Below are 18,896 nucleotides of genomic sequence, written 5' to 3' on the forward strand. Positions count from 1 at the left end.
TCTACTTAAAAGTAGGGGTGTCGGTTGAGCAAGTTGTTCATAAGCTGTTGCTTGTTTGGCTTGAAATTCAACTCATGCTCGGCTCTTTTATTTAATGAATGAGTCGAGCTCAAACTAGAATTTTGAGCTCATTTATTAGACATTGTAAGCTCAAACTAGCCTCAAGTCTCTTATTTTTGACTTATGAATCTGCTCGTCTATATATAAAATTTATTATATATAATATATCATATTATATATATAAAGATTATATTATTGATTTTTTTTTGGGTGAGAGATATTATGTTTTTATGTAATAAATTACCAGTCATTGGACAAAAAACAACTTGTATATGTTAGGATGATGGCTAGAGTTAGGATTTATACCTTTTGTGGAAGTATGAAAGAATTCTTAAGAGTTAAGGTGTCAAACAAGTGAGTTCTTTACGCGTTGATCTCGTATTTAGCTTGAAATAAGCTCTAGCTTGGATCTTTTGTTTAGTGAATGAGCAAGCTCAAGCTAGATTTTCGATCTTGTTTATTAAACAAATGGAGCTTGAGTTGGGCCCACTTTGCCTGTGATAATGAAAATTAAATTATAATACAAATTAAGGTTAATGGCCTAGAAATACTACAAGTAACCAATTTCATTATTTAGGATTTACTATAGAAAATAACAAAAATATGTAACATAATTAGAATTAGTTGGATGAAGCTGAGAGGTACATATGAAATATTATATAATAATCGTATACCTTGAAGTTAAAAGAAAATGTTTATAGAACAACAGTAAAGCCAACCATGTTCGTATAGCTCAAAACATATAAAGAAAGTGCATGTAATAGAAATAAAATTATTACAATGGATGTGCAGTAAAACTAAAAAAGTTAAAATAAAAAATAAATATATTAGAGGAGCTATAGGAGTTGTACAAGTTAAAGATAAAGTGATGAAAGATTGATTGCAATGGTAAAGATATATACAATAAAGATCTGAGAAGGTTCCAATAAATAAAGGTACTTTAGTTTGTGTTAAAAGTAGTAAGAAAATGAGAGAAAAATATAAATTAAAATGAATGAAGGTCATGAAGAAAGATTTGGAGAAACTAGGAATTATAGCAAAGGTGGCTTGATGAATAAAGTTCTATAAAGCTGACATAAATAGTTAGAAAAATCTTGATGATTATGATTATAATATCTGATTAGCTATATATGTACTACTTTTCCAATATCAAGATATTTATCCAAACTGTATATATAATAAAAATATTATTTCAATTAGACGTGCAATGGAAACATCAAATAATTATTATTCATCAAGAAATATAAGGACCAAATGATGACTATTGTGTATATACATTTGCCAACAATCCCTGAAAATTCAAAATTGTCATCATTCATCATAATACTACAACAATCGTGTTCTTAAAAACTATATTTTAAATATCCTTTTTTGCTCTTTTTAAAAAAGGCTCAAAAATTGATAGGTATAGATTATGTTTTCTCCAATAACATATTTTTTATATCGGATCATAAAGAAGTTAGATAAGATCAGCATGAAAGTTTTGTTGCTATAGTTTGAATTTCCTCTTCCCTTGCCCATTTGGCTGACCAAATTGCAAATGCATTCCCCCGTCATTTAAAAAAAAAAAAAAAATCTCCACAGGGGGTTTTATGCTTTCACCTCCAACAAAATAACAAAAATATCCGAAGACCAAAACTCGAGTGAGAACTCAAAATACCATTCGAGATTTCATGACTTAAAGGCATGCCAAAACAAAGAAAATATATAGGTTAACTTCGAAACATACTGATCCCATATGACTTGGATCTTTGTGACACTTGATCCTTCACCATCGACTAAGATAATTTGCAGCAATAACTCAAGAAGCAGTACAATTATTTTCCAAACTACCTACAACCGTGCTTCATACTCTTGCACCTAAGAAAGACTTCGTCTCTCAAGGTCTAATGTTGCAGCTCACTAAAACTATCCATATATGAAACAACGCACACAAATATAGATAGAGATAAAGAGAGAACCTCAATTCTAATCAAGTAGATTAAAAATACCACGTGGGCTCCTCGATTGTAGGCCCATGGACCATCTAATTGTGAAATAGATGGAAAACCTCCAAACTTGGCTGATGACCAATTCCTCCATATTCCATTGCTTCTTGTTGCTTCTGCCAACGTAAACTCCTCTCTTCTCCAACACCCAAGAAGTCCACGGTCGTCACATCCCCCCCACTTGGCCCACCATCACCACCATACTCCATATTCCTTAGGAACCGATCACCACCACTCATCGACGTCCCAGAAGTCGTAAACAAACTGATATGATTCACCGCAGGATCATAAAATCGATTAGCAATCCCTCCATTGATCCCAGCCAGCTGAGACTGCTCGCCTTGCGATCGCATGAGATCAAACATCCCATGGGCCTTCATCAGGCTATAAGACCTTGAGCCAAAGGCCCCGTCAGGACCAGCTATTATAGAGGCAAAGTCCCCCGGCGTCATGGTGGAGCTGATGCTGCTCTTACCAGCGGTTGCACCAATCTGGGCTGCCTTCTGTAATAGAGCAGTCGCAGACATGTGGATCGAGCCAGCCATCGAGCGACTAAGGTTAACATCGCCAATCTCATCGAAGCCTATTGGGCCATCCCCACTAAGCTGAAGGCTTGAGGAGGGAATGGTCCTTGGGCTATAGAGGGTTCTGACCACGCCGAGACGTCGCAACGACTCCGGCGAAAGGTTGTCAGAGTGGGTCCTAAGCAGTGGACTCTTCATGTCATCATGGTTGAGGTTGGCGAGTTCGATGGGGATGGCATTGGTGTTGATGGGCATCATGAGATTGGAGGCCATGGTGGCCATGAGTGGTTGGTTTAGCTTGTTTTCTTGGACCAAAGCATTGCAGAAGACTCTATGGGTGATGAAGCTCTCTCTCCTGTGAAATATAAGCAAAACAACTTAATTAGAACTTTATAAGGCCATACTTTTTGGCTTGAACTAAACAGTGCAATAATTTTAACTTGACTTATCTTGGAAGCCTGTTGTGGACAGGGGTGCAAAGGGGACGGGTTTGAATCTAGGAGCCATTTATAACTTGGAACCCATCAGACTCAAATATGGGCCTATGAATTGGGAAATGTTGAAATTGCAAAACCATTTTTCTCCAAAAAGCTCAAATACCTTGATAAAATAAGGGAAGAGAGAGAAGTATTTTTATTCTCTATATTTTTGTATCACTGTTACAACAGTATGTATATTGATATATAGCCTCATAATGTGGCTAAGAAGGAAAGTGTATCGAAAGAAATATCAATCATCTTTGGAGTAGTACAGTAACAATGGTAAATATGCATGACCAATGAATATGGCCTCATCGTTATCAAAGAACATATCAATCATCTTTGGACTTATACAGTAACAATGATAAATATGCATAATAGATAAAAAAAAAAGCTGAATATGGCCTCATCGTGCCTCTAGATGAAGGGGCCAAATGGGCAAAGGTCTGTCTGCATCCAACATGAACCACATAGATTGGAATCAAGCTTCATTTAGCAAACATAACAAACCAAGAGACCTCTATTGGACAATTGAAGAGATTTTTTCTTAGCAACTTATGATTTTTTTTTCTCCTTTTTTTTTTTGAAATGTTCAGGCATGTGCAAGTGCATTGCGACAAAAAATCAACAATTTGCATGCATCTAGTCTGACATAGTTTGGAGAGAGAGAATATGAATTAAAAGATGACTATGGGGGAGGTATTTAAGAGAACTGAACATTCTTATCTATGATTTACATAAATATGCCATCAAACCTAGTTCTTCAACAAAGTTTTGCCACAAAAATAATAATAATCTTGATAGATATGTGGGATCAACTATCTTTCTTTAGATGGCATGGGTCGAGCCAGATAAAAATCCTAAATGTAGAATAATGTTTAATGATAGAAATGATGTATGTAACCTAAAAATTCACTTTGTCCATGTCATAAGCGACGTGCACGTCGGTAACCTAAAAATTTGGACATCATATTCTGTATGAAGTGGCTAGCAGTACATTTTTGTGTTTGCCCCTTATAAATATGACCAAAGTTTGAACTTGAAAAGGACCTTAGGATTAGGTCAAATTTTTTGAGCTCATATGTTGCCCAAAAATCAAATACGTGGACTTTTTGCCACTGCAATCAAATTTATCTATTTATATACCTTGACCTAAATATTTCAAACTTTATGGACTTGATGGTCTCTTATGTGGCAAATCATATTGAATCTGCTTTATGAGTTTCTTTGATAAATATTTCTATTCAATTTTGTAATAGTTTATTTTTTAATTCTCATAGATGTACTTTTGCTCAAATAATTTAAAATATTTGATTCATCCAAAAAAAAAAGGGGGTCAAAGTTTGGCTCTCACATGCCTAACCTTTAGAAAGCCATCATACTACAACCACCGCCAAGTGCAATAATAAGTGTGCGGCAATCTTTTGATTACGCCATGCTATCTCTCTATGATCACCAGCCGCATCAAGCTGGTTAAATAATACCATCATCTACATTTGATAACTAATTAAGGAGCGAAATTAAATTATGGTGTCTCCAACTCTAGTCACTAGCTACTAGAAAAGAGAATCTGAAGTACAAATGACACGGCGGATTCTTAATTCTTTAATTTCTATGTTTCATCCTAATCCTTCATTGTGTCCATGCTATATGGAATAATTTAATGTCAAAACATCTAATTTCCAGCAGAACGCAAGTCCAAGGAAGAGCGCAGGATTTCATTCCCTTAATACTATTATTTGTTTGTTTTTTTATACACAACCTTTGAAAACATCCAAACACCTTGGCTAGAGTACACTTTCCTCTTTGTTCAATTGCATATGGTCCCTATTTCTCCAAGAGAATCCTTATTGACGCTACAGTATTTTAGTGTGCGGTAAAATCACATATCCTGACTGTCTTCATAGCCGATGGCTATTGAGTCCACCATGTGTATGGTTAGAGTATGTGCCAACTCCAGGCACATTCCCCATGTCCAGGTTCTTGAAGAATCTTAGGATGTCAATCTTTGACAAACTCACCATCAAATACTGTGTTTTTCTAAGAATGTGTTGTTATAAATAGCTCTACAAGTAACTATCTTTCAACTACTACGTACTTAAGAGATAGAATGAACAAGGAATGTGAGTTAACCTGGAGAAGATGGTGCCACAGTCGCACTTGTACTCCCGAGTTCCACAGATCTTGGAGTGAGCCTTCCAATCTGACTGCACTGCATACTTCTTCGAGCATTTGTCACAATTCCATTTCTTCTCCCCATGCTTTCGGCAGTAATGCTTCTTGATCCCAGTGAGATCACCGAGGGCACGACTCGGGTTGTGATGCACACATGTGGGTTCAGGGCATATATACACTCGCTTTCGACTCTCGGTGCTGGTTCTTGGCCTTAGCTTCCATGGAAGGTTGTGGCATCGGCGGTGCAATTGGAGGTTTTGGTCCCTTTGGAAGCCCTTGTGGCAAATTTCACAAATAAATCGGTTTGTTGCCATTAGGGTTTTTGGTGATAAAGCAATCACCTCTGCAGTCGGATCTACATTTTATTAGGAAGAGATGTCAGCATATGTATCACTACCTTCATTTTCTTCTTTATGCAAAACTATTTAATAATGTTATATTTATTAATTTTATGATCTCCTTTGGCACTTGAAGTTCATAATCCTATAAATATATTAATAAATATATATATCAAATTTATTAAATTTGTTGGTGAAACTTATTGTGATAGTGAAATTTTAGCTGGTACATATTCATAATCTTGAAAATAATGACGAGGTAAAGATAGAACTTTGTTTCCTTTATATAATTATTAGATAAGAACTTTTTATGACTATCACAAAAATAAACACAATATATATATATATATATGTATGTTATACACATATAAGTACACATGTATATAATATATGTGTGACATATAGGTGTCTGTGTGTATGCATGTATACATTTACATATATATATATATGCATACATGCATGCATTCATATACACATAGCTATATATATATATATATATATACACACACACACACACACACATACACACAGCAAAACCACTGTAACGACGTCTGAATGAAGCATACAGAAGCGGAATGTTACAGATAGCTGCACAAACCTATGGTTTGAAAATAAATTCATCACAGACGTGGTGCAAAAGTCAAGTAGCACATCATCATGTGAGGATACGAATCGGTATAATTTTTTTTTTATTAGAAATAGAAGTTTGATGGAGATTGTTTTCTTGTTCTATCAAAAAACAAAAAGGACTTTTGGATTCTTCTTAACCACCTTGTGATGAGAGCAAACATGAGCATACTAAGTGCTTTTCTTCTTTTAAAGAAAGATGAATTTATATTAAATTTATCTCAAAGATACTTCAAATATAAATTGCCAGTGCTTAGTCGTCATAACGTAAAGAATAAATTTAGTGATTATGACCCATAGTAACATTATTGTGAGCACTTGTCAGATTTTATGATTTTTCTGAATAGTGTATTGGTACTGCGGCCACAAAAATAACATACGTAAGATTTCTTCTTCTTCTTCTCTTCTTCTTCTTCTTCTTCTTCTTCTTATGATAATAGTACATAAGACTAGTTCTATTTACCTTGGTATACAAATGGTAATTAACCTATATCCAATTCTGAGTTCATGAAAATGGAAGTCAATTTTTTCCTTGTGGTCAGCCTAAAAATATTTTATATGTTATTATAGATGTGAAGCAGCAGTGCAAAATGTTGAAGAGCTGGCATACAGGAATAGAAAAGATGGATAGATCTATTGGCTTTGATCAGTACGTTCCTTCAAGTTGGTTACTAGATGCAATATGTGATTTTTTATGATTATTTTTATTTGAGATTAGCACTCCACGATGATGGGGGTAGTCATATAGACAATAATTATTGGTTTTTCCCAAAAAAAATTAATTGGAATCATCACATAACTTCGAAACAAGAGAGCGAGAGGAGGGTCATGACCATAGAGATAGAGGAGATCACTAGTATCTTTGTACTAAAATACCGCGACAACTAAGAATATTTTCGGTTGAAGTTTGGGAATAGCTGAGGATATTTATACCGAAAGTCAGAAGTGCTACTTCTATCCTCATCCTAGTTATCAAATATGCTATTCAAAACATTGAAACCCAGAATAGTTTACTACTTGTCATTTTTATTTTATGTTCTTCAGAACAAATGAGATGCACACGAGCTAACGGTCACTGCAGTTAATATAATTCCTGACCAATAATTCAACCTTTTTACCAACCCAAAAAAAAATAACAAATAATTTCTTTCTCCAGTTTTAATCTTATAAAAAAATAAAACCATACTGAGCTTGAAACCTTTGCTTAGTTCCGTGATGCTGATTTAAAAGGAAAAGAATGAAAGTATGAGGGGACGAAAGAATTTTGGTTAACCACCTGGAGTTCCAGGGAGGCTCCGTTTCTTCTTGATGGGCGGCGGTGGAAGCTGCGAAGTTGAGACACCACTGTTAGCTCCGGCAGCCCACACAGTATCGAGTATATGGTAATGGAGCTGCTGTTGTTCGCGGTGCTGTTGCACTTCATCCTCTCCTGTGTTGGTCCCAGAGGAGAAGCTCCTACCATCTTCAGTTGTGCGTGTCATGAATGACAACTCTTTTCTTTCTCTTCTTTATTCTTGCTCTCTTCTTATTTCCTTGTTTTCTTCACTACTCTTCCCCTCTCTCTTGCTTCTTGTTGGTGGTGATATTGGGTGGTGGTGATGGCAAGGAGGGGGGGAAGGAGGGGAGAATCTGTGGGTGATATTCTTTCTTTTATTGTTGGAGGGGAGGGCACACAACGTTTTTTTTTCAAAATGGGATTCGTTATTTATTTCTTCTGTTTATTTAACTTGGTTTTGGCCTCAGAGGAAGACAAAGTCTTCGATTAGGTTGGTGTATGAAATCTTCTGATTGCAACCGTGTCTCCTGCAATCACCTCCTATCTCCTCCCTCTCTTTGTTTTCCTACGTACGTACTGTAGGCCTACACGCTTGCTTTATAACATGGAAATCAGTAATTAAAATATATTCTCTGTTTATATCTACCTCTAGGGACAGTTATTTTAGAAAAAATATTTCTGTTGTCTATACATGAGAATGCATGTAATGGATCTATGTATATATTATATAATTCACAAATGAAAATGATAAAAATTTGACATTGGACTTTGTTCATATTACATAATTTTTGGTTCTTTCTTTCCTTTTCTTTTTTTCTTTCTTTCTTTTTTAGGTCCTTCAAGTTAGATAGTTGACTCAGCTTTTGCAGCGGATTTGAATCTTGAACTGTTTGGCTTCGTGGGTTTTGTGGGGTTGTCCTGCTTGGAAAACTGAAAATGAATGAGATACTGCTCCGGGATATCTTCACATGCACTTGTCTTCAACTTTGGGTCAAAGAGGCATCACAAGGGTTCACAAGGGTTCGGGATTCGGAAGATAAGATGGAATGCCCCTTGCTTACAAATTTTCCCGTGAATGATTGGATTGCATGCCAAACCATTCGCCTTCTAGATGAAATTTCTTTTGCATCCAGGTGTATGTATGTATGTGTGTGTGTGTGTATATATATATATATATATATATACATACATATATATATATATATATATATATATATATATATATATATATATATATATATATATATATATATATATATATATATATATATATATGCGCGCGCGCGCGCGTACACATATATGTACACATACACACACATATACATATGTTCGTATATACTAGCATATATTATAGTTATAATTGACATCCAACACATCCTTGCTGGAGCCTTTCGATATAGAAAAATTCTAAAATTATTTTTCTATGGATATAGAAAAAATTGTTAATATGTGCGGTTCACTACAAATTTGGATTTTAGAGAACGTGGGATTTTTATTATAAAAAATAGAATTCCCGAGTTTTAAAAAAAAAAATCTCAATCAGAAGTTTGTCATGTTTTAAGTTTCAAGGTGACAAAGAAATAAGTTTGTTATATTTAAATTACTAATTCAGGCTCAATTATTTAAATATAAATAGTTTAACATTTTTCTATTTTTCTATTTTCTTAAAAAAGAAATATATCCCCCCAAAATACTAAGAAAATCCACCTGTAAAGATGTGCACGGGTCAAGTTGGGCCGGTTTAGAGATATAACCACAATGGAATCGATTTAAGTTAATTTCTTGAATTCGAAACTGAAATTGAACTGGCTATTTACAAAAACTGCTTAAAACTGACATGAGAAATTCAGTTCGGTTTGGTTAATCAGGTTGGTATTCAATGGATAGATTACGCCTAAATATAAATATTTTATTTTATGCATAAGAGAAAATATAAGAAAATTTTAAAAATTGATATATATATATATATATATATATATATATATATATATATATATATATATATATATATATATAAGGTATGGTTAGTTTGGTTTGAATCAGTTCTTTAAATACTGAAATCAAAACTAAATTAAAGTTTTTCAATTCAAGCTTTTCTCAAATGGATACCAAACCAAATTTACAAAAATAATATAAATGAGCCAAAAAGATTGGTTTGTTTTGGTTCGTGATTCAGCCAGCATTTGTGCACACTTTTACCCTTCAAAATACAAAAGTAGCCACCATATAATTGTTACCTAACTCATAACAATGACAACTCTCTCTCTTTCTCTCTACCTTGTCTATAGGAAGTATGTTTTGTTTTACTTGCAATTTGTCAACAACAGTGAGTAGGAACCATCCATATTGTCTCATTTGTTAAGCATTCTAAACTATGTTGATCTCATTGACCAACGGATCAACCATTATTGGCTTTAAATAGTTTTTTGAAAGAATAGAATACAAATGAAAATAAGAACTTGCCTATGTAACAAAACTATTTGTTAGTTGTCAGTCCCATGCATGCACTATAGTGATACAAAAACCACGCCTTCACAGCTAAGCATTAACATTATAGTAGGAGCGAGGATAGCAATAAGATGAAAAAGCACTTGTTTTTCCTTATAAATTCTACAAAATCCACTAGGGTGTCCTATCATCTTTTGCACTATAATTAAAATACCATTAGGTTCCATAGTCAAGCAATTATTGTCTATCCCCCGTAGCAACATAATAAGGGCTCGTTTGGTTCACGAAAAGCATTTTTTCTCATAGAAATATGATTATCAGAAAACAGATTTCTGGAAAGAGAATGCCTGAAAAAGTACTTTTGGCATGTTTGGTTAACCATAAGAAAGTAACAGATTTTCAAAGTGCTTATGTTTGGTTGACCATGCACTTTCCTAAAAAAGTTATGTGTAATTCCTATTATATCCTTAATAAAAATTAGGTCTTTAATGCTTTGGATCAAATAAGGATAGCTGAAGGGCCTTTTTGGAAAAAAATAAAAATGTTTCGATTCCCGACTTATGAAAAAGTAACTTTTCCATTTTTTTCTTGGAAAAGACTTTTCTATGAAACGTGGGAATCATATTTTCACGAAAATACAACTTTTTCGTTTCTCTCCTTTGAAAATTCCAACCAAACAATAGGCATCTTTTTAATTTATGATAGGCCATGGCGATCCCAACATATTCGTGTGCAAAACCGAAAGTACATAGGATGAAAGGAAAAGCATGCAGAACTGGAAGTACGTGGGGTGAAAGGAAAAGCATGCAAGCATGGAGCCGTGAGGATTTGGTGGGTTTGTTAGAAGACTTGGCCCAGTCTGTTGGCTAACAGTCACATGCAGAGGGATAGGTCAAGTGTCTGTTTAGCAATTGTTAGCTATTATTTTGCAGTCAGTTGTTTGAGTCTTTAATTTAGGAGGTTGTTGTCGTAAGTTTAGAGAAGTTGTTGACAGGGGCGGCCCAAGCCTTAGGCGATCGAGGCGGTCGCCTAAGGCCCCGGCCGAAAGGAAGGCCTCCGGGAGTCTCCTACGAGCCAACATGGCTGCCTACGAACCGAGTCGTAGTCGGAACTCGGAAGCCTACGAGCTACTCCAGCATGGCAGCACAGCTACCTGCTGCCTACAAGGCTACAATCCAGACATCTTAGCCCGTCCTCTGTCCTCCTGCCGGCTGCCGTCCATAGCCCATAGGACCACCATAGCCCATCTTTTCCATCCGCCGTAGTCACCAGAATCCCAGTCTTCCCAGATAACCAGAGTCCAGGGCCCTCTAAAGTTCTAAACTCTTCTTCTTCAATCTTCGGTTCTTCCTTCTTGTTCCTGCTACCTGGTTCCTCGGTTCACAGTTTACTTCCTCCTCCTCCATCCTCCTTAGTTCTTCACTTCTTCCGTCCTTCGCCCGTTCGCTGTCCTCTCCAGCCTCTAGGTGGCAGGTGCTCTTCAGATATTTCCCTGTAAAGACTTCAGTACATGCTTTCCTCATTGTGCTCCAGTAACCCAAGTTCCTTGATTAACTTGTTTCATGTTTATGAAGTTCAAGGTTTTTTGTTTTTTTTTTGTTTGATTTTCATATGCATGTACTGGTGGTATCAGAATGCCTGTTGGACTTTTTTGGAGCTTGTTATCTGTTAAGTTGTTGTCCCCGTTTAGTAGTTTTGATGGCACGCCATCTGTTTGATAGTTTGACTGTGAGGATTTGGAACTTGTTATCTATTAAGTTGTTATCCCCATTCAGTAGTTTTGATGGCACGCCATCTGTTTGATAGTTTGACTGTGAGGATTTGGAGCTTGTTATCTGTTAAGCTGTTATCCCCGTTTAGTAGTTTTGATGGCAATCATGGCACGCCATCTGTTTGACAGTTTGACTGTGAGGATTTGGAGCTTGTATGAACATGTGAATGTGATGTTATCCTCGCTGTTCTTTATGAACCAAAAAATAGAATGCTAGCTTTGGAGAAAGTAGAGAGCTTCATAGGTTATGATGTTGGTTTTTCGTCATAATATAAATTGCTACTACCACTCAGGCAATGCTAATGCAGATCCAACAAGAAGGTCCTTGCTGATTGAGAAGCTAGCTAAAGCTCCCAAAGTTCCTAATTACTCTAGATTTCACTTAGAAAGTAGGACCTTAATCTTCATCCACACATTAGCAGCTTCAGCCATTATTTGACACTATGATTATTGTCATATATTCAATAGGTTCTACAATTGCAGTTGAAACAATTCTTCTAGGTTATAACAAAATAAATGTTCCAGTTTTGGTTTGTAGATCTGACTTGCTTATCTTGTTTAGGTTTCTTTAAGGCCCAGTACTTTGTCATCTAAATTTGGATTGTGGTGCACTGTTATTTATTAACTTCTAGTTATGAAAGCCTGCTATCATTTAATGACTTCACATTTTGTTAATGAATCCTCCCATTTGTTAAGGTTCAAATATCATCAATATTGTAAGATTCTTCTGTTGCACTTACAATTTGTTAAAGATTCTTCAAATATCATCAATATTGTAAGGTTCAAACAATCTGTTAATTTCTTCTAGAGTGCTAGTCTGCTCTTTCTTTTAAAGAATGTTATCCTTTCTATGTTACAGTTATAACGGGTTGTAAATGTGCTTGTAACTCGTATTGCCAAATTTTGTAGAGTTAAGTGTAGCTGGTAAAATTAAGTTTGGTTAGTAATTTTGCATCTCAAAAAGCTTGACGAATTATTTTTAAATAAAATTTTAAAGTATTTTACACTTATTAAATTTTTTTATCATTTTTATTTAATAAAAGGCCTCTCTTAGTGAGTTTGCCTTAGGCCTCTAATTGCATTGGGCCGCCCCTGGTTGTTGATTATTGTTTATTTAAATTCGGTCAGATGCATTAATAAGCAGAGCATATTTTTATCCAACAAATTATGGTTCATTCTCACCCAAAGAGAATTCTAATTATTCTGCAATTGTGTTTAACTCTCGATTGGGACCTAATTAACATTGGTATTAGAGCTAGCGACAATGGCAATGAACAAGGAGAGAATCAAGCGTTCGAAGGCGGGGCTTGGCAGACTTCAAGATGGCGTGAATCGGATAGAACTTGGTGTTGCTGACAAGCTCCACCAATTGGAGGAGACGATCAACCGACTGTCTGAGGCCTTGTTTTCGAACAACGAAGGTTCTAGCCACAACAATAATGACCGTGATGGTCATTCTCGCACCAACAGGGAAGATATGGATGGGGGCTGACAGGTTTTTTCATCCAAAATTGGCTACGCTCGAGTTTTCGAGGTTCTCCGGTGACGACCCAACCAAGTGGTTCAACCGAGTTGATCAATTTTTTGAGTATCAAGGTACTACCAACGCACAGAAAATTTCATTGGCGTCATTCCATCTTGAGGGTGAAGCTAATCAATGGTGGCAATGATTACATCGTGCTTACAAAGAGGAGGGGCGAGCGGTGACATGGAAAATTTTTGAAGAGGAGCTGTGGGCTCGATTTGGACCCTCAGAATGCGAGGACTTTGATGAGGCACTTTCTCGGGTTCGACAAGTAGGCTCCTTGCGAGACTACCAAAAGGACTTTGAAAGGCTTGGCAACCGAGTGCACGGGTGGACACAGAAAGCATTGGTAGGAACCTTTATGGGAGGACTTAAGCCTGAAATATCAGAGGGTATTCGAATGTTTAAGCCGAGATTACTGAAGGAAGCCATCAGTTTGGCGCGCATGCGAGACGACCAGCTCCAACGCCAACAGAAATTCATGCGACCACCGCAACTCAACCGACCGCAGCTTGCTCTTCCTACTTCAGTAAGATCGACTCCAGCATCTCCAGTGAAGCGATTGATGAGAGAGGAAATGCAGAAAAGGCACGCCCAAGGTCTTTGTTTTAACTGCAATGACAAATTCACTATGGGTCACAGGTGCCAAGGGCCGCAACTCTTGCTGCTTGAAGGAAGTACTAGCGCCGACAACATTAAGTATGAAGAGGCTACTATTGAAGCCGCTGAGGAGACCATACCTGAGCTACAATCCGAGCCAGAGATCTCATTGCATGCCTTGACTGGGTGGTCGACTTCCAGAACCATGCGAATCACGGCCAAAGTCGGGCATCATGAAGTTGTTGTGTTAATGACAACAGGTCTGCTCATAATTTTATTAGTGAGAAGGTGGCCAATTTGCTTCATTTACTAGTGGTTCCCACCGAGCCTTTTACTGTGCGGGTTGCCAATGGAAATAGATTGCAATACCAAGGGAGGTTCGAGCACGTGCATGTCCTTCTTCAAGGTATTCCTTTTTCCCGTACCCTTTATTCTATACCTCTAACTAGCTTGGACTTGGTCTTAGGAATACAATGGCTGGAGCAACTCGGTTCAGTTGTTTGCAACTGGAAGAAAATGACGATGGAATTCACATAGGAAAATCAAGCTCGACGGCTGCAACGGGCGGATGCACATCCCATTCAATCCACATCCTTAAAGGCTGTATCTGTAGAATTAAGATAAGGGAGCTCAATATTTGCCATATGTCTACAATCACTTGAGGGAGTGCCATAGTATAACACCCACATGGACATGCAGCAGCTATTGGAAGACTATGCAGACATTTTTCAAGAGCCTACAAAATTACCACCGACTAGAGAGGTTGACCACTGCATTCCTCTTAAAGAAGGAACCGAACCGGTCAATGTACGACCCTATAGGTATGCCTATTTTTAGAAAGCTGAAATTGAAAAGCAAGTTCATGACATGTTAAAATTGGAGCTTATTCGTCCAAGTATCAGACTTTTTTTCTTCACCTGTTCTTTTTGTTAAAAAAAAAGATGGTACATGACGCTTCTCCACTGATTATCGGGCCCTTAATGCCGTTACCATCAAAGATCGGTTCCCCATTCTCATAGTAGATGACATACTAGATGAACTTCATGGGGCATCTTACTTTACAAAATTAGACTTAAGAGCCGGCTACCATCAGGTACGAGTACACCCACCAGATAGTCCTAAAACTGCTTTTCGTACTCACAATGGTCATTATGAGTATTTAGTTATGCCCTTTGGCCTTTGCAATGCTCCCTCCACTTTGAATATTTCGCCCTTATTTTCGTAAATTTGTGCTAGTCTTTTTTGATGACATTTTAATTTATAGCCCCAATTGGACCATGCATCTTGAACATATTCATAAAGCTTTCGAAATTTTAAGGTATCACCGATTTTTTATTAAAGTCAGCAAATGTGCCTTTGGTCAACAAGAATTGGAATATTTGGGTCACATTGTTACTCCTCAAGGAGTAAAGGTGGATCAAGCCAAGATTAAGGCCATGATCAATTGGCCTAGACCTACTAATATTTCAGAATTGCATGGTTTCTTAGGTCTCACAGGTTACTACAAGAAATATGTTTGCAATTATGGGATATTGGCTCGACCTCTCACAATCTATTGAAGAAGGAAAAATTTGGGTGGACGGATGAAGCTGAGGCTGCATTTCAGTCCCTCAAACAGGCTATGACTTCCACTCCTACTCTTGCTATGCCTAACTTTGATGAACCCTTTGTTATCGAATCTGATGCTTCATGTGATGGCATTGGCGCGGTTTTAACTCAACAAAGTAGACCGATTGCCTTCATGAGTCGGGCCTTGGGAGTTTCTAAGCTATCTTGGTCTACATACGCCAAGAAGATGCTAGCTATTATTGAAGCAATACGAACTTGGCGTCCATACTTGCTGGGTCGGAAATTCTACATTCAAACAGACCAACGCAGTCTCAAATATCTACTGGAGCAACGCATGGTCACACCAGAACAATAGAAAAGGGTGGCAAAACTACTGGGTCATGACTATGAAATACTTTACAAGCCAGGTCCTGACAATCATGCAGCTAATGCCCTCTCAAGGATAGTGGGAAGCCCAACTTTTGATGCTTTGTTTATTTTGCAGGCCCATTTATGGGAGGAAATAAAAGCCGCAGCTATTGGCAACCCTTATATGGACAAAATCGGCAAGATAGCTACTGAAAACCCAGGAGCACCTTACACGTGGAGGAATGAATTGGTCTTTTATAAAAATAGAGTGGTGGTGCCCGCAAACTCTCCCGTGGTCAAGCAGTTTCTGCGAGAATTCCATGACTCTCATGTTGGTGGCCATTCGGAAGTGCTGCGAACGTTTAAACGAATTGCCTAGCAATTTTATTGGCCATCCATGTAGCAAGTGGTGCAAGAATATGTCTCTTCCTGCGATGTTTGCCAACGGACTAAGGTGGAAACTCTATCACCGGTGAGCCTCCTCCAACCACTACCCATTCCGTGTCAGGTATGGGATGATATAACAATGGATTTTATCGAAAGACTTTCCCGCTCCAACGACAAGGATACCATCTTGGTTGTGGTAGATCGCCTTAGTCAATCAGCGCATTTTCTTGCTTTGGCTCATCCATTTACAGCTAAGACGGTGGCGGAAAAATTTGTGGAAGGCGTGGTTAAGCTTCACGGCATGCCCAGGTCTATTATCAGTGATCAAGACCCTATTTTTATCGGCAATTTCCAGCATGAGTTTTTTAAATTGTCGAGCACACAGCTGAAAATGAGCTCCGCTTACCACCTGCAAACGGATGGCCAATCGGAAGTAGTTAATAGATGTGTGGAACTGTATCTCCATTGTTTAGTCCACCAACAACCGCGTAAATGGAGTTCTCTTCTTCCGTGGGCTGAATTCTGGTACAATACAGCTTATCACGCATCCACGGGAATGACGCCCTTCCAAGCTTTGTATGGGCGGCTGCCTCCAACGATTCCACATTACCAAGTGGAAAACTCTCCAGTCAATGAGGTGGACCAGAACCTTACTTCTAGAGATGCTTTACTACGTCAGTTGAAGGAAAATTTGCATGCAGCTAGCAACCGAATGAAGCAGGTTGCTGATTTTAATCGGCGAGACATCGAGTTCCAAGAAGGAGATTTGGTTTTTTTGAAGCTCCATCCGCGCAGGCAACAAACGATTTTTAAGCAGGCATTCTAGAAATTGGCTAGCCGATTTTATGGGCCCTATTTGATTGAGAAGCCGGTGGGCAAGGTGGCGTATAGACTCCAGCTTCCGGAGGGTTCTCGAATCCATCCCGTTTTGCACGTCTTCTTGCTTAAGAAAAAGTTGGGAGAAGAATGTGTGACCAGTAATGATTTGCCACCTATTACTAATGAGGGAGAATTTGTTATGGAGCCGGAAACTATATTGGAGAGTTGCTGGGTAAAGAAAGGATCAAAGTTTATTGAGGAGAGTTTGGTTAAATGGCGCAGACTTCCTGCAGAGGATGCTACATGAGAGAACACTAAAGAATTGCGAGACAAGTTTCAGGCCGTGGACCTTGAGGACAAGGATCCAGTGAAAGAGCAGGGTATTGATAGGCCATGGCGATCCCAACGTGTTCGTGTGCAAAACCGGAAGTACATGGGATGAAAGGAAAAGCATGTAGAACTAGAAGGACGTGGGGTGAAAGGAAAAGCATGCAATCATGGAGCTGTGAGGATTTGGTGGGTTTGTTGAAAGACTTGGCCCAGTCTGTTGGCTAACGGTCACATGCAGGGGGATAGGTCAAGCGTCTGTTTCGCAATTGTTAGCTATTATTTTGCAGTCAGTTGTTTGAGACTTTAATTTAGGAGGATGTTGTCGTAAATTTAGGGAAGTTGTTGATTATTGTTTATTTAAATTCGGTCAGACGCATTAATAAGCAGAGCATATTTTTATCCAACAAATTGTGGTTCATTCTCACTCAAAGAGAATTCTAATTATTCTGCAATTGTGTTTAGCTCTCGATTGGGACCTAGCACTTTTCCGTTGACCACACTTTCTCTCTTTTTTTCTCACAAACCAAACGAGCCCTAAAGTCCCATATTGAACATTATTCCTGCCATTAGTTCGTTGTATTGTGAAATTGCCGCATTGAACCTAGACCTCTAAAGTAGAGAATGTATATGAAGAAAATAACTAGCATAAATTGCGGGGTCATGATCTTTTTATTGAGTTCAATTATGACAATCTCACGTATTAAGTTTGGGTAAGATCATACAAAAGACATGTTAATGTCGTTTGATCTTGCTTTGCAAAAGGGATAGAAATATTCCTATAATCACCTTGCATTGCCTCATTTGGTGTGTTACTTAATGAATGTTGCATTCTACAAAGCCATATAAAATTAGAGAATATCATGATGAGGTCCTTACTTATCAACCAATATCTGCTATATGTGACAAAATGTATGTTAGTTTAACACCGAATACATTATTTAGTCTAGATTAGCTTTCCCTTCCATTCTACTCCCTTGATCGTTTGCAATATAAAATTAGTTTGGCACTTAAATATAATTTTATTAAGATATTGTAGGATAGGTGACGACATTCACATAAAAAGTGGAGGCATGAATACAACTTGCCATATAATTTGAAGGGCTAATATCTACTTGGCCCAAGAGGCATAATGGATAATTTAGAAGGAATGGATGGCTACAACTTTCTAACAAAGAAGGTTCTTATTTTACAGAATCATAAAAGGCAAGCACCATGCACATGATTGAAATATTTTCAAATTATTTTCTTAGAAATATGGTGGTGATGTTCCAACTTCTAAAAAGAGTCTATCCATGAAATAATTTTTGATTGGTTTAAGAAGATATCTTATTCAATTAAAAAATATATGATTTTGATGTTGCAATATATTAGTCAATGGATATTTCGTACAACCAAAAAACTTGCAAATATACACATGAATGTTGAAGTCCGTCCTCAACTTTATATGATTCATTGTTTCACTTTTTATTTTTCTCTTCTTTCCTTCTTTCTTTTTTAAGCTAAAAATGCCTAGCATGTGCTTGTTAACAATTATATATATAGAGAAAAGTGATAGTTCTTTCGTAATTCTGTTGGGCATTTCTTTGATCAATAAAAATGAACATAAGTTAGTGACATTATGGTAGTCGGAAA

At 37.3% G+C, this 18,896-nt stretch overlaps 1 protein-coding gene across 1 annotated transcript; it reads right to left on the reverse strand.

Annotated features, from left to right (window-relative positions):
- Nucleotides 1-1,649: 1,649 nt before the first annotated feature.
- On the reverse strand, nucleotides 1,650-7,881 carry LOC103722128 (zinc finger protein MAGPIE-like). The gene is made up of 3 exons (XM_039124024.3): nucleotides 7,468-7,881; nucleotides 5,185-5,581; nucleotides 1,650-2,927 (listed from the first exon to the last, which is right to left on the reverse strand). Exons 1-3 carry the CDS (start codon nucleotides 7,670-7,672, stop codon nucleotides 2,087-2,089), a joined length of 1,443 nt encoding a protein of 480 aa, XP_038979952.3. The 5' UTR covers nucleotides 7,673-7,881; the 3' UTR covers nucleotides 1,650-2,086.
- Between the last annotated feature and the right edge of the window lie 11,015 nt (nucleotides 7,882-18,896).

The sequence above is a fragment of the Phoenix dactylifera genome, chromosome 8 (assembly GCF_051530095.1).
Source record: "Phoenix dactylifera cultivar Ajwa chromosome 8, Ajwa_hap1_PhDact_Kaust_v1.1, whole genome shotgun sequence".
Classification (NCBI taxonomy): Eukaryota; Viridiplantae; Streptophyta; class Magnoliopsida; order Arecales; family Arecaceae; genus Phoenix; species Phoenix dactylifera.